General features: G+C 48.3%; 1 protein-coding gene across 1 annotated transcript; it reads right to left on the reverse strand.

Moving 5' to 3' along the window:
• Positions 1-3,841: 3,841 nt before the first annotated feature.
• Positions 3,842-16,618, reverse strand: LOC116520091. Its single transcript, XM_032234245.1, has 7 exons — positions 16,533-16,618; positions 14,316-14,480; positions 11,738-12,022; positions 9,167-9,289; positions 7,342-7,380; positions 6,202-6,263; positions 3,842-4,272 (listed from the first exon to the last, which is right to left on the reverse strand). The coding sequence occupies exons 1-7, from the start codon at positions 16,570-16,572 to the stop codon at positions 4,168-4,170; spliced, it is 819 nt and encodes a 272-aa protein (XP_032090136.1). The 5' UTR covers positions 16,573-16,618; the 3' UTR covers positions 3,842-4,167.
• Positions 16,619-16,828: the final 210 nt, after the last annotated feature.

Consider the following 16,828-nt stretch of genomic DNA (forward strand, 5'->3'; position numbering starts at 1 on the left):
ACAACATCAATGCCAGAAGGAGTGGGATCTGCAGAGGAGGAGGAGGAGGTAGAAGAGGAGGCAAACTCTGGGGTCCTTGGTACTTTTCGAGCTTAGTTGTTTTGTGGCAGACATTGTGTAATCCAACTAGGTAACACAATCGGGGCTACTTGAAGCTTAACCATTGAAATTTGGCAACATGGACGCTAACCTTGGGGCAGTGGAGGCTGGTGGTGTTACATAGTTGGGTAATGAAATGTCTGCAAGAAAGCACCCAAGTTCGCAGAGCACCAAACGCGGAAGAGGATGACAAGTATCCAAACACAATGTGGGTGCCCCCTCCTCAGCTGTCTCAGCCGTGGATCCCGGGTGGGCTTCATTTCCCTCCCGCCCCTTTGATCCATCTCTCCCTCCGCCACTGGAAATTCTCCTGCCACTTCCGACTCAGATCTCCTCTGCTCCTAATCAAGGGAAGTTGTTCAGGAGTTGTTTCCCCCCCTGGTGGGGTTTCCACAGTAGGCTGACTAAGCTGCCTTGAGCCCCTGAAGGATGGGTGTCACAATGGTGGGAATACAGGACAAGACACATCAGGAGACGCAACCCATGTTTTGATGTTCATGCCAGTGGAGCTGGCGGCAGACTCGGAGGATGAGGAGGGTGGTGAAGAAATTGGGCCACTTCTGGAGCCTTGCGATGTTCCCGTGGTTCGTCCATGAGGCCAATGTGGAGAAAAGGCAGGACACGACCTTTCTCGGGATGGAGCGACCCAGATTGGGGGTCTGAGAGCCCCTTTTATTGAGATAGGACAAAGGCAGGAGGAGCAATAGCATGTGGTTAAAAACAGCCTGTAAAAGTACAATTTCTAATCTACTGCTCAGGGAAGTTCTGTCTATATATGGTCAAATCCTGGGCGTCATTGGTAGGGCACATCTCAGGATGTTATGTTATGAACTATCAGGATGTTATGGAGTTTTAGGAGTTTGTTTTCTCCTGTGTGGTTCAGCGTGGCTCTGCATGACCCGTTATGCACTGGGCCATGGGTGACCCACACCTACACAAGGCATTATGTTACAACAGAGCCTGGGGAAGGCTCTGATGGACGCTCTGTGTGAGACGCAGAGGTAGAGCCAGGGCCGTCCGACATTTCCCAGCCACCGGAGAGGCAGCTGCCTTTGGAGGCTGAGATGAGTGAGGAGGAAGAACAGCTGGGGCCTGTTCCAGATGCGCATATGCTCAAAGCAGTTAGGAGAGGTGAACAACGGAGGACAAGGCATCGACTCGGGAAGCAAAGCACACGCGGACGCTGAATGGCCCCTCCCTGGCTGGGGAATAAATGGAAGGAAAGGGGAGTGGTGGTCGTAGGAGACAACAGTTCGTATTTCTGGAGATTTTGCTCATTGTGTTTTGTGCAACAAAGACTGCCTTGCAAGAACTTAATCTGCAGCTTTTTGGCTCGGAGCCCATTGCAATCATCGCAAGGAAATGATAAGGTCTGTGGCTGCTGCAGTTAACTCCTTGCCTGGACCTTCGGTGGTGAATGCAGTTAATTCACAAGAATCATATTTTTTCCCCATTTGGCTTCTCCAGAGAAAGAAGAGGAGATGGCACCCTTTCTCCATAAGGAAGGAAACTCCATAAGTTTCTGGAAGCCAGAGGTTAGGTGGGGGAAGCCTATTTCTCCCCCCGCCACCCCCATTGTAATGGTTGAAATATTACAGTTCATGTTATAATAGTTGCAGATCCATTGATTAATTTGCACCAATCAGGAAATTCTAGTTCTAAAATTGGATCTCTCTTTGATAATTTTCCACCCATGGCTTCTTGTTCTGCCTTCAGGTGCTTTGGAGAATACGTTGACCCCCTCCTCTTTGTGACAGCCCCTCAAATATTGGAAGTATTATGTCACTCCTAGTCCTTCTCTTTGTCAGGCTAGATATTCCTGGCTGATTCCCTCAATTGTTTATAGATTTTACAGATTAACAGAGTTGGAAGGGACCCTCTAGGGCATCTAGTCCAGCCCCTCTGCCCAAGCAGGACACCCAACACCATTTCTGACAGATGGCAGTCCATTGTCTTCCTGAAAGCCTCCAGTGATGAAGCTCCAAAAACTTCTGAAGGCAACTTCTGTTCCACAGGTTGATTGTTCTTCCTGTCCTTATTTCCAGGTTGAATCTCTCCTTCCATCCATTCTTCCTTCTCTGGCCTTCAAAGATGCCTTGGAGAATAGCTTGACTCCCTCTTCTCTGTAACAGCCCCTCAAATATTGGAAGATGCTCTCCTGTCTCCCCTTCTCTTCCCTAGACTAGCCAGGCCCAGTTCCTGCAACGGTTCATTGTATGTTTTAGCCTCCAGTCCCCTCATCATCCTGGTTGCTCTTCTCTGCCCTCTTTCTAGAGTCTCAATGTTTGTTTTTTTTACAGTGTGGTGACCAAAACTAGGTGTGGTCTTACTCAGGCTTTAAAGATGTTTCGCTTCATATTCAAGAAATGTCTTCGCTTGTGCTTCGTGTGTCAAAAATGTGCAAATATGACATGTCAAGGGGAAGTCATGGTTTCAACAGACGATGTGACTCATGCATGGAGACTAAGGCTATGGGTATCTCTAGTCTCGTGGTTGATCAGATGCACTCATGCATGGAGACTAAGGCTATGAGACGATGTGACTCATGCATGGAGACTAAGGCTATGGGTATCTCTAGTCTCGTGGTTGATCAGATGCACCTTGCAAGCTAATAAGCTATTATTCTAATAACAACAACAATAACAACAACAACAATAATAATATGTTAATCTTTGGTGAGATTCACAGCCTTTGGGGCTGGTTGGTAGCTCAACAGCTCGAGTCCTAACCAAGGACCTAGGAACTGTTAAGGTAACTTTGGAGGATATAAGCTGATCCAAGTAGGGTGGTTTTTTGTAGAATCAGAATGTTCAAGTCCAATAAATTTAGAATTTCCAAATAGCGAGGTAGCCCTTTAGGTATTGCTCCAAGGGCTCCAGTTACAATCGGGACAACACACGATTTCTTTTTCCACAGTCGCTCAACTTCAATTTGCAAGTCCCGGTACTTTGTGATTTTTTTTCTTGCTGTTTATCTTCAATTCGTGCATCTCCAGGTATTGCAATGTCAATGAACCAAACTTTTTTTTCTTTTCAACTATTGTTATGTCAGGTGTGTTGTAGGCCAAGTGCCTGTCAGTCTGGATTCTGAAATACTATAAGATCTTGACTTTTTCATTCTCTAGAACCTTCTCAACCTGTTGTTCTCAGTGGTTTTTGCTGTGCTTAAATCCAAACTTCTTGCGCAATTTCCAGTCATGGCATTGTAGGTAGTCAGTCTGTGAAATTTTGCTGCACCCACTGATCAAGTGGCAACCCCTGAGATATTGGAAGACTGCTATCGTGTCTCCCCTGGTCCTTCTTTCTATTAAACTAGACATACCCAGTTCCTGCAATCGTTCCTCATATGTTTTAGCCTCCAGTCCCCTAATCCTCTTTCTTGCTCTTCTCTGCACTCTTTCCAGAGTCTCCACATCTTTTCTACATCGTGGAGACCAAAACTGAATGCCGTATTCCAAGTGTGGTTTTACCAAGGCCTTATAAAGTGGCATTAACCCTTCACGTGATCTTGATTCTCTCCCTCTGTTGATGTAGCCTAGAACTGTGTTGGCTTTTTTGGCAGCTGCTGCACATGGCTGGCTCCTATTTAAATGGTTGTCCACTAGGACTCCAAGATCCCTCTCATAGTTACTACTATTGAGGAAGGTACCACCTATGCTGTACCTGTGCATTCGGTTTTTCTTGCCTAAATGTAGAACCTTACTCTTCATCATCTTCTCTTTATATATAATATAACACATGAAGTAAATATACAAGACCAAAAGCAGGTTTTCCAACGTGACAGTAAATACAGACTCAGAGCTTTAGAACAGTTGAGCTAAGCCCCGCCCAGGCTCCTTGCTCACACAGCAAATATGGTTTCAGTTTCCAAACAGCCCTCATTGGCTGACGCAGTTGCCATGTCTCTACATGAACTCTCAATACCCTGACACGGGGGCGGCCTTCTCCTGTGTGTGTCGGCAGTCCAGGGCTTCTTACCTGGGGTGGTCAGCCCTCCTTCCCCACCCCACCACCCTTAATGTTCTATAACACAGGGGAGAAGGCAGAGACCCAGATTCTGAAGCCAAAATCACGCTTGAGTTGGAAGTTGCTTCGGTGTATCGGAGGCCTTTTCCCGGTTGCTGACGGCGGCTTCTGCGATGGACGTGTTGTCCTGAGGGAGAGGTTTAACACCCTGCAAGGAACAGCAAAATCCTTTTTATCTGTCCGCGTTCACATCTGCAGCTCTAACGCAGGGATTTCTCAACCGTGGCCCACTTTAAAACTTGTGGACTTCAATTCCCAGAATTCCCCAGCCGGCCGGCTGGGGAATTCTGGGAATTGAAGTCCACAAGTTTTAAAGTGGCCATTTTGGGAGAGCCCTGGTCTAAAACTCCAAACAGCTGTTGGCCTTTTGGAGCAAAAGAGTTGAACGATAGTAGCGCAACTTTGAAGTCAAAAGCCCAAATGTCTGCATTTTATCCACTCTCATCTCCAAAGGCTGCCAAAATGGCAAGAGGAAGACAGAATTTGCTGCCGCTAATTATTCCTGCAGCTTATGGCTCCCGGGGGCAGCAGCCATCCAGCCAAGGGGGGGGGGGGGAATTGCCCTTCCCTCCTGCAACTCGCCGTTTCTGCTCTGAAGATGAGCCACCCTTACAGGTAGTCCTCAACATACGACCATAATGGAGGCTGCCCCCAAATGGGTTGCTCATGGGGCCAATCTGGTTTCACAACTTTTGCAGTGGTCGTTAAAGAGCCGAGGTGGCGCAGTGGTTAAATGCAGCACTGCAGGCTACTTCAGCTGACTGCTAGTTCTGCAGTTCGGCGGTTCAAATCTCACCGGCTCAGGGTTGACTCAGCCTTCCATCCTTCTGAGGTGGGTAAAATGAGGACCCAGATTGTTGTTGGGGGCGATATGCTGACTCTGTAAACCGCTTAGAGAGGGCTGAAAGCCCTATGAAGCGGTATATATGTCCAATTGCTATTGTTATTGCTATTGCTAAACAAACACAGTGCTCGTTTACAAAACCAATGATTGGCTACAGGCCAAGAACCAGAAGTCCTGTTTTTTTGGCAAAGCCATCATAAAACGTGATTGTGGGATGGTGCAGCCAGCCATAAATGGGGCCTTTGGTCACGTGATTGTAGAGACGCACTGGAACTGGGTTGTAAGTAGCCCCAAGGTAGGTCTGTTGCAACTTTGGATGTGTCAGGTAATGAGGATTTAATAGCTGCCAGCTGATGTAAGGTTGTAAGCTGTAAACTGTAAGCTGATGCAATGAGGATGATTCAGCAAAACAGGTTTAGCAATAGCAGTTAGACTTATATACCGCTTCATAGGGCTTTCAGCCCTCTCTAAGCGGTTTACAGAGTCAGCATATTGCCCCCAACAATCTGGGTCCTCATTTTACCCACCTCGGAAGGATGGAAGGCTGAGTCAACCCTGACCCGGTGAGATTTGAACCGCCGAACTGCTGAACTAGCAGTCAGCTAAACTAGCCTGCAGTACTGCACTCTAACCACTGCGTCACCTCGGCTCTAGGTATCACCTCTTTAAGACTCTGGTGGGGTCCACACAAGCCATTTACTCTTTTAAGAGGTGTTTATATATAGGTGGCCATTAGAGGGCGTCTCTCTCTCTCTCTCTCTCTCTCTCTCTCTCTCTCGTCATGTAGCTTATTTCTCTCCTTGTGTTCGTAGCTGAATGGTAAGGGATTTTTCTACCAATGTATATGTCTGTATCAGAGGTGGATTGCTCCTGATTTGGCCGAACCAGTAGTGGCGGTGATGGGAGACAGTTCTGTGCATGCGCAAAGCGTTGCACACGAGCGCAAACACAAGCAAACCGGCAGTAAACTGGTTAGTATCCCATCACTGGTCTGTATATATTTGTGTATAAACCACTATTAATTGTCTGAAGGCTCTGTGTGCTGTGTTTCGCTCCTGGGTTTATCTCATAATAATAGTCACACTGCCAAAAACTCTGACAGAATGCTTGTTAAGCAACATGTTGTAAGTTGAGCAACATGTTGTAAGTAACTCTATTTCTTGGTCAATGCAGGCAAAGGTGGAAAATGAAGCAGGGCTCCCATCCCCCCCCCATATTGCATAACTGGATTACCTCGGGAAGGAAGCTGACCTCTGCCGTCTGATCCACTGAAGGACCCACCTCCTCGTCGGAGTCTGAAATGAGAATTGAGCCATGTTCATGTTCAGGATGGAGAATGGGTGCTCCATCTAAAAGCAGTGTTTCTCAACCTTGGCAACTTGAAGATGTCTGGACTTCAACTCCCAGAATTCCCCAGCCAGCGAATCTTCAAGTTGCCAAGGTTGAGAAACACTGATCTAAAGAGACCTATTATAACTACAACACCCAGCGTCCCCTCCCATTGCATGTGCTAGCAGACTGCTGGGAGTTGAAAGCCTCCCCTGCTCTGATTTGGGTACTTGAGAGACCGCCTGCTGCCAATCACCTCCACTAGACCGATTAGATCCCACAGATTAGGCCTCCTCTGAATTCCATCCGCCGGCCAGTGTCGACTGGCGACTACCCGGAGGAGAGCCTTCTCTGTGGCTGCTCCGACCCTCTGGAACGAGCTCCCCGTGGGGATTCGAACCCTCACCACCCTCCAGGCCTTCCGCAAAGCCCTTAAAACCTGGCTGTTCTGACAGGACTGGGGCTAAAGAGCTTTTGCCCCCCTCCTCGAATGGTATGACTCTTGTGTGTTTTAAATTATGTATTGTTATGTATCGTTTATTTTTTATTTTTTGTCTGTACACCCCCCTTCCCTGATTTGATTTGTTAGCCGCCCTGAGTCCCCTTCGGGGGAAAAGGGTGGCATATAAATATAATAAATGAAATAAATGAATGAAATGAAATGATTTACAATCCTGATATAGGAGGTGACCAGGGAGGGGAGAGGGGGTCAAGCAAGTCATCAATCTCAAGTCCCTTCGTGCTCACAAGAGATCTAAGCCCAACCCACCTTGAGTACCTCTGACTTATCTGCCGCCAATTTGCTTTGACTGTTAGTTGGACGGATTCTTATCGGGAGAGTTTGACCTTGCAATAAACCTATATATTCATTTGAACTTCCTGGACTTCCTGATTTATGGCACCCTCTTTGCTGCTACATGAAAGTACAAACAAACTCCTGATTTGCAGCCCCCCCAGAGCAGTTTCCCACCTAGGCACCCAAGAAATGCAAACGTGGCCCAGCCGTGGCTCTTGTTGAGGGCCGTGGCGATGAAGGTGACCTACCTGAAGATTCGTTGATGGACTCCATGCTGCTGTGGATTTCTGTTGGGGCGGGAAAGAAAAGAGAGATGAATTCTTTGGAGGCTCTGCTGGGCTGCTGTGGGCACTATTCGGGGCACCCCACCCCCCTGTCCCTCATCTTGCCCACGGCCAGGACTGGTGGTTAATTCGTTGCCTCGTCCTGCCACCGTGGGTTGGGATATCAGGCTGTGAAACTTCAACCAATGTCCTGCCTGGAGACCTGAAGTCATGGAGGATTGATCTGCCCGCAAGAAAACTTTGACCGATCCACCGTCTCTTCAATCCACTGTCTCTGAGACTAGCCACTTCGTCATTAAGTGAAACGGTTGAAAAGTGAAACCACAATTGCCCTTGCAACCTGACTTCAGCTTTCCTTTGCTTCACAGCCTGCAAAAGTGTCATCCGTGCGACAACTGGTGGCAAAAGTATTTTTCCGTCGCTGTTATAACTCTGATGGTCATTGAACAGGGCAGTCACTAAACTAGGACTATCTGTAGTAATCTGGCCCCAAGTAGCTCATAAAAGGGACTGAGACATAACCTGTTGGCCACCTGCCTTGGAAGTGTCCCGTTTTCGGGCATTTAATCGGTTCTGTAAAATCTCCAGAACTTGTTTAGGATGGCAACACTGGAGAGGTTGCATTCACACAATCTGCTTGCTGAATTCATCCATAGTCTGATGGTGAAATTTACCCTTCTTAGCCTTACAGAACCCAGAAGGGACTTTGGAGGTCTTCTAGTCCAGCCCCCTTGCTCAAGCAGGAGACCCTTACAGAATAACAGAGTTGGAAGGGACTTTGGAGGTCTTCTAGTCCAGCCCCTTTGCTCAAGCAGGAGACCCTTACAGAATAACAGAGTTGGAAGGGACTTTGGAGGTCTTCTAGTCCAGCCCCCTTGCTCAAGCAGGAGACCCTTACAGAATAACAGAGTTGGAAGGGACCTTGGAGGTCTTCTAGTCCAGCCCCTTTGCTCAAGCAGGAGACCCTTGCAGAATAACAGAGTTGGAAGGGACTTTGGAGGTCTTCTAGTCCAGCCCCTTTGCTCAAGCAGGAGACCCTTACAGAATAACAGAGTTGGAAGGGACCTTGGAGGTCTTCTAGTCCACCCCCCTTGCTCAAGCAGGAGACCCTTCTAGAATGACAGAGTTGGAAGGGACTTTGGAGGTCTTCTAGTCCAGCCCCTTTGCTCAAGCAGGAGACCCTTACAGAATAACAGAGTTGGAAGGGACTTTGGGGGTCTTCTAGTCCAACCCTCTGCTCGAGCACGACACCCTATGCCAATCTCAGACAAATGGCTGTCCAGTCTTTTCTTAAAGGCCTCCAGTGATGAGGTGCCCATAACTTCTGGAGGCAAGTTGTCCCACTGCCTTCACTTTTCATTTCTCAGGAAATTTCTCCTTAGTTCTAAGGTTGCTTCACTCCTTGATTAGTTTCCATCCTTCTTGTCCTGCCTTGAGGTGCTTTGGAGAATAGGTTGACCCCCCCCTCTTCTTTGCGGCAGCCCCTCAAGTACTGGAAGGCTGCTATCATGGCACCCCTAGTCCTTTTTTTCATTAGGCTAGAGCCAGTGTTTCTCAACCTTGGCAACTTGAAGATGTCCGGACTACAACTTCCAGAATTCCCCAGCCAGCATTCGCTGGCTGGGGAATTCTGGGAGTTGAAGTCCAGACATCTTCAGATTGCCAAGGTTGGGAAACACTGGCTAGACACACCCAATCCCTGAAGCCTCTCTTCAAGTGTTTCAATCAACCCTTTTGCAAATCAGCATTCCTGCTAAAAAAAAAAAAGAGGACAGCGATGATGTCTCACCTCTTCCTCTTTTTCGTCTGTACATTAAGAAGAGGACCAGCAAGACCACAAGGACGATCAAAAGTGGGGCGATATATTTAGCATAAAAAGATGCCGAGTGATATTTGCTGGTGACTGGAGGGTCTGTAGGAACACAAAATCAAAGGAAAATCAATTAGATCCTTCCCCAAACCCTATTTTTTTTCTACCAAAATTGCTTAAGCATTTTTATCAAGTATGATTTGTGACAGCTGCCCCCCCCCCACTGAAAAATGACCCACCAGGCTAACAACTCCAACTCAAATGGTGGGCACCAGGTTGGGGTAACCCAGAGTAAGGATTTAACTCTCATCATCCTCAATCAGTGCACCCAATGGGAGGAGTTGCCACTCCCAGATATGTAACTCTGGTATCGTGGTGCATCTCATCATAGAATAATAGGTTGGACGGTCTTTGGAGATCATCTAGTCTAACACAGATGCCTGCCTAGAATAGAGAGTCGCTCCTACAGTAGGCAAGGCTGATCTTGAGGTTCATCTTTGGTGACCATCTGCAAAACCCTGGCTTTTGGGGCTAACGGGGCTTGGGTTTCCAGTCCGACAGCTTCTGGACGTCTATTGCAGTCGCGAGGAGCCGAGGAGAGCGCGAAGGTTCTCGGCGCTCTGGGAAACTGCGAAAGCGGCTGGGAGAGGCACGTGGCTTGGTTTAGTCTCTCTGGACAGCACAGCAGCAGCCCCAAGTGCGCCGATCTTGGCATTTTTCGCATTGGGGTGTGCTACAAGAGGGAGGGAGTGAAGACCTTTTCCGGCTGGCGCAAATGACTTCCCCAGACTTGCTTTGCTGAGCATGGGCCCATTCCTCCACCACCAGCAATCCGGAAAAGGTCTTAACTCCCTCTCTCTTGCAGCATGCCCCAATGCAAAAAACGCCAAGGTCGGCACACTTGGGGCTGCTGCTGTGACGTCCAGGGAAGCTAAACCAAGGTGTGCGCCTCTCCCAGCTGCTTTTGTGGCTTCCTGGAGTGCCAAGAATTTTCGCGCTCTACTCCGCTCTATCCTCGGCTTCTCACAACTGCAATAGACATCCAGAAGCGGCGGGGACTGTCAGGCTGGAAACCCAAGCCCATTAGCCCCAAAAGCCGCTTCTAGACATGTATTGGAGTCACGAGGAGCGCACGGGGAAGAGCACGAAGTCCAGCGGAGGCAGGAAGGTTCTCGGTGCTCCCAAGAACCTTCATGCCTCCGCCGGTTGCCGGTTGCCGGTTGCCCAGCTGGCATGGCCCTGTGTGCGTTTCCTCCTCTTCCCTCCTCTTCCTCTTCACTCCCCAAAGGCTCTTCTCCTCCTTACCGGAGCTCAGCGGGAGCTAGGCACAAGAGATGGGAGGAAAACCACACCTTGGTAAACCTCGCTGGGAAGGGAGGTGGGGAACCAGTGGGGGGGGGGACACCCTGGAACACCCCCATGCTTTTCTGGTGGCCACACCTCCTAGGGAAGTTCGGGGAGGTCTTAGGAGGCCGGCTGCACCACACAAGCTACTGCCCGTGAGCAGTGACAGAACAGATGGGGGAAGTGAGCGAGGGGACGGGGCAGATGCTCCGTGACAAACCTCTTCTAACCGGTTTGGTAGATTTCTGGAACATCTTCTACCGAAGAGGTTAGAACCAGCAGAAACCCACCCTTGGTCATGGGTGATTTTTATTTCTTGGGATACGGGATCTTTTGATTTACCATATTTTTCGGAGTATAAAACGCACCTTTTCCCCCCAAAAAGAGAGTGAATATCTGGGTGTGTCTTATACACTGAAAACAGCATTTTTGGCCTCTCGAAACCCTGCCCCCTTTGCAAAAATGGATGTGCATAACCTTTAGGAGGCTTTCAGAGTGCTCCCGGGGGGCTGGGGAGGGCAAAAATGAGCAGAAAACAGGCCGTTTTTGCTCATTTTTGCCCCCCAAGCCTCCAGGAGCACTCTACAAGCTTTCCAAAGCTCTGCATGCCCCCACTTTTTTTTTTGCAAAAAAGTGAGGCCTGCAGAGGGTTTGGGAGGCCTGCAGAGTGCAAAAACTTTTTTTAAAAAATTTACCTCTTCAAAATTATGGTGCGTCTTATACTCCAGTGCCTCTTATAGTCCGAAAAATATGGTACTTAAGATGCTTTGGGGGGCTTTTGTTGGTTTCTGATGGCAGATAAAAATATTGCCATCAGCTACCTCTGCAGAATTCTTTGAGGGCGAACAAGGAGCATCTAAGATCATTTAGCATTTAGCCTCGCTTTGGATAGTGAGATGAGCGATGAATACATATACAATGAATAAATATTTATAAACATCATTATTGTAAATAGTGATATAATAAATCTCCATCTTCTTCTAAATGGATGTTTTTGACTGGCACAGCTACAGCACAGCCATGATGTGAGTCTGCCCAGCCTTTGCCCTCCCAATTTCAAATGTGCCCCTTGGGCATCCCCAAACATTGCTGTCCCACTAGGTCAGTGTTTCTCAACCTTGGCCAACTTGAAGTCCTGTGGACTTCAAGTTGGCCAAGGTTGAGAAACACTGCCCTAGGTGAAGCCCTCGGGTGCCTTAACATCACCTGTTTTCGTGCCAGAATCTGCGCTCTGGCAATGCTTCTCCAATGAAACCATGCTGGAGCGTTCACCCGCCTGGCTGCCTACGGTGCAGACATAATCCATGGTGCCTCGCTGAGGCTTCTGTGTGATGTTCAGCGTTTGTGCCCGGGAGAGAACCACGCTGCCGTTGACCTGGGACCAGGTGAAATTCAGGTTGCCGGCTTCCTCTCCGGGCACGGCACAGCGTAGGAGGGCCTGGCAGGTCCCGTTCTCGGCACGGACGGTGATGGTTGGGGCCTTCAGCCGCCCTGGAGGAGCCCAGGAGAGGGGACAGTTAGTACAGGGGTGTCAAACATGGAGGCAGCCCGCGGAATGCTTAAATGTGGCCGTCTTGGAACTAGCAATGGACTGGCCCTTGGTGCTTCTGTTGGCCAAAACGGGGTGTGCAGGGGCCACACTTGGCCTCCTCCCGTGCCCCATTTTCAGCCTGGATGCCCCCCCATGCTAAAACAGCCCCCTTGGACTCCCTTTTGGCCAGCAGAGTGCTGCCGTGGCACGATAAAACCACGGTCCACTAAAGCGCGCCTGATTAAAGCGCGTACCTGACGTCATCAGCAGCGCGACAAATACGACCGCGGAGAAAAAAGGGTGCTTTAAAAAGCGCTTTTAAAGCAAGCCGATTCACGTTAAGGTAAGGGTTAGGTTTAGGGTTAGGTTTAGGGTTAGGTTAAGCGTTAGGGTTAGGGTTAGGTTTAGGGTTAGGTTAAGGGTTAGCGTTAGGTTTAGCGTTAGGTTTAGGGTTAGGTTTAGCGTTAGGTTTAGGGTTAGGTTAAGGGTTAGGTTTAGGGTTAGGTTTCGGGGGGTTAGGTTTAGGTTTACGCATTAATTTTAGCTTTACCGCTCACAGCGTGCTTTTTTCGTCGCGCTGTGATGACGTCAGGTACGCGGTTTCGTCGAGCGCGCTTTAGTCGAACGCGGTTTTGTGGTGGAACCGAGTGCTGCAGGGCAAAATGGGCTGTGGGGATGGCCTGTATGTGCCCCCCCCCCATGCCCAGTTTTGGCTGGCAGGGTGGCTTCCATTTTAAATCTCTAAACGTTTCTTTGAAAATGTTTCCAAAATCCATCGATTCTAATACATTTTTTTGTTTTAAAAAAAAAGCCACTTCCTTTTAACATTCAGCGGTTGGATTTTATTTTATTTTATTTTGCTTGTGATGGGGGGGGAAATGGAATGTCGATTCTGGTTTTGCTGCTCATAGAAATGGCTAAGTCTATATAGTCCTCAACTTGCAATAGTTCCTTCAGTGACCACTCGAAGTTACAACGGCACTGGAAAGAATGACGTAGGACTCTCGCTCACCCTCACCACCGTTGCAGATACCCCCAGGGTCAAGGGATCACAATTCCAGCACCATTTGGCAACTGACCCATATTTATGACAGCTGCAGGTTGCCTGGTCCCATTTTGCGACCTTCTGACAGGCAAAATCCATGGGAAATTCAGAATCACACGGCAACCATGTTACTAACAACAACCGCAGGGATTCGCTTAACAACTGTGGTAAGACGAGCCAGAAAACGAGGCAACATTTGCTTAACAACTGTCTCTCCACAACATAAATTTTGAATTCAGTTCAGAGGTGGAATTCAGCCAGCTGAGGCCAATTCACCTGAATGAGTAGGTAGGAATCCTGGATGAGCTCTAGGCCAGTGTTTCTCAACCTTGGCAACTTGAAGATGTCCGGACTTTAACTCCCAGAATTCCCCAGCCAGCATTCGCTGGCTGGGGAATTCTGGGAGTTGAAGTCTGGACATCTTCAAGTTGCCAAGGTTGAGAAACACTGACATAATCCATTGTTAATTCCTAACTTGTCTGTCTATCCATCCTTGTCTGTCTGTCTATCTAATCTCTTATCTATCATCTAATCTATCTACCTGTCTGTCTGTCTAATCCAGTGTTTCTCAACCTTAGCAACTTGAAGATGTCTGGACTTCAACTTCCAGAATTCCCCAGCCAGCAAATGCTGGCTGGGGAATTCTGGGAGTTGAAGTCCAGACATCTTCAAGTTGCCAAGGTTGAGAAACACTGCTCTAGGCTATCCTATTCAGCCCCCTTTTGGGGGCCAGGTGCCCTTTTGAGGCTGGGTGTGAAGCGAGTGGGTGGGCCCAGGGCGAACCAGTGGTGACGGAATGTGAAACCCACCGCTGTTTCCGTTGTGGTTGTTAAGCTGAGGACTACAGTATGGTGTAAAAATAGCACCTTTGAGGCTGCAATGTTATTACTTTCTAAAGGGAAAGAGTCGGAAATCAATGCCTTTCTTCCTCCTTTTTCCCCTTCTATCCCACACTTTCTCCTCTTCCCCTTTTTCCTCCCCTAGATTCCAATTATTTTCACTTCCTTTGTATTTTATATTCCAATGAACTAGTACAATTTTAATCGCAGGAAAGAAAGACCTCTGTTATTCTGCATTCGGTCATTCTTTTATTTGGTTATAGCTGTGCAACTTCAGAGAAACCCCATGATAGCTAATGTTGGTTCTCCTGAGAAGCTCACAGGGGTCTGGGGCTTGTCTTCTCTCCCTCCCCTCCTTTTGAGGCTTACTGGCTTTGTAGTCGGTGCTGCTTTGCACGGTGAGGAGGGGGGCAGTTGTGCTGACCAGCCACGTTGATCTCCCATGGGTGCTTGTCTCATTTTCCATCCTGTCCTGAAGCCCCTGCAGAATCCCTTGGGAGACCTCCCTGGAATCATGTTCCAACCCTTGGAAGGCTGGAAAAATAAAATAAAATAAATACCTCAAGATCTTCAAGAAAGAGAATATCTCCCCTCTAATTTTTAATAATATGTTATTTTCCATTGTTTTTCAGAGGTCTGGATTGTGGTTCCAACGTTGTCAATGCAATCCTGCTGGAATCTCACACATTCAGACGAACAAAGCATTCTGCTATTTAGCCAACATTTCACGAATCAGCCTGGAATGATTGTCCTGGCTGATAAACCACGTCATCTGTTCCGAACCACGATTTGCCACGTGCCCTAAATGTTGTATAATTTTAACAAACGTTGCTCCATCTCCCCCAGATGCTCTCCACCTCAAGGTAGGGTATTTTTCCTCCCAAGCACCACAATTGATAATAAATAAAATAGAATACTGGATTAACCAAAACAAATAAATAAAACAATTGAATTATTAAGATCAGGGAGAGGACCCTTCAGGTGCCAGGCAAAATAACCACAGAAATACCGATGCCCCCAGTCGTGTTTATCCCCAAGTTTGACTCCTTTTCTGCAACCAGAGCTGGCTGGGGCCCGGGGATGGAGGCCTCCGGACTGATGGTGCAATTCCCACACCCAGAGGGAGTGTGACACACAAGCAGGCCCACTCCAGGGTTGTGAAAGAAATGCCACCCTACCATTCTGAAGATGGCAGTGCCTGTGTAGCTTGAATGCCCAGCGTTAATCCCCTGCTCCAAGTTGCTTGGAACTCAGTTGCAAAGAGGACCTCCGATTCTTATAGCAGATCGCAGATAGTCCTCGATTTACAACTGCAATTGAGCCTGGAATTATAGTCGTAAATCATGGCAGTTGTTCATTGCACCAAATTTGATAACCTTTTCTTTGCGGTGGCCGTTAAGAAGATACTGCAGTCACTAACTGGATCATTGTAGCCAATGAGGGTTTTTCTCTAAATACCAGTTGCCATAAAAAAAAAACATCATAAATTACAGTTTTGTTATTGCAGGATTCTGCCAGAAATGGCCATAAATACAGGCCAGTTGCCAAAGACCCCAAAATGTGATCCTATGGCCATGGGGGGTATATGTGTCCAACATAAATTCAAAACAGGGCATAAGTGGCTCCATTGTGGCCGTAAGCCGAGGACTACCCCTAAATAAGCTTTCTCACACATTGCAAAGAACCGAAGCAGGAGATTTTTCATGCTCTTTCGACCTCTCCAATTCCTTCATCTCTCCAAAGTGCCCGAAAGGAGAATTTTGCAGAATCTCTAGAAAGGACAGGTAGCCACGCGTGGCCCTTTCTAGATAAATCGCCAATCTCAGTTATTCAACTGACCCATTTTCTGACCATTCCATCCTTTGAACCTTAAACCAGTGGTTCCCAAACTTGGCAACTTTAAGACTTGTGGACTTCAACTCCCAGAATTCTCCAGCCAGCTCTTCTGGGAGTTGAAGTCCACAAGTCTTAAAAGTTGCCAAGTTTGGGAACCACTGCCTTAAACCAACCAAACAAGCTGGATTTGCACACCTGGCTTAGCTGCTCCCTTCCCTCCCCCCAAAAAGAAGGTCAGAAACGACCTTCATTCTAGCCACACTTGACATGGAATGGAAACGCAGCTGCTGCTCCTTTCGCACAAGGGACGCCTGCCTCGTGAATTCAACTCCCGCATTCCTTTTCACCTGGTGCTTTCACCGGTTTTCTTTCAAGCTGATTCAAACGGGGAGATTTGGAGGGAAGTGGTTAGTACAGTTTTTAATGGTGTCTTTTTCGCAGGGCTTCTGAGAAGTGTCTCAGACACCCTGTGAAGCGTTAACCTCAGTTTTTGGAGATGAGTCCTTGTACTGACACAATCTGTGCTGTTTTGGGGTTTTTCCTTTTGGTTTTGCTTCTGCTGCTGTCCCCTTCCCCAGGCCCCTTCCTCTCGTGAAGTTCCTCTTGGACAAAGGGAGGGAAACTGAGAGGAGTCACAAGCCCTCCTCCTGCCAGCCTCGCCCAACGTCTTTCTCCCGTTCCTTCCATAGTTTAGGAAGCAGAAACGGGGCTCCTCTCCACCCAGAAATCTTTTGAGACTCGAGAACTTACCTGCAAGATGGAAGAGGGCCGCGATCCAAAGTGGCCACATGGTTCTCTCTGGGTTTTCCTTGACTCGGGTGGGACAGAAGGAACCGAGAGAGTTCCTCTTTCAGGCTGGCTCCGCTTCCTCTTCGCAGGAGGAAGTGAAGAAGATCTGAAGAAATCCCAAGGTGATTAAGGCGAAGTTGTAGAGGGCATGTCTCTTCCTGCACTTCCCTGTTGGCTCAGGCACCCGGCTGCATCCAGGCTGAACTTCCGTTGCTGAAGTCCTCTTCCAGCTGTCCTGAGGGCCTCCTCACTCCACC

This window comes from Thamnophis elegans, chromosome 17, assembly GCF_009769535.1.
Source record: "Thamnophis elegans isolate rThaEle1 chromosome 17, rThaEle1.pri, whole genome shotgun sequence".
Taxonomy (NCBI): domain Eukaryota; kingdom Metazoa; phylum Chordata; class Lepidosauria; order Squamata; family Colubridae; genus Thamnophis; species Thamnophis elegans.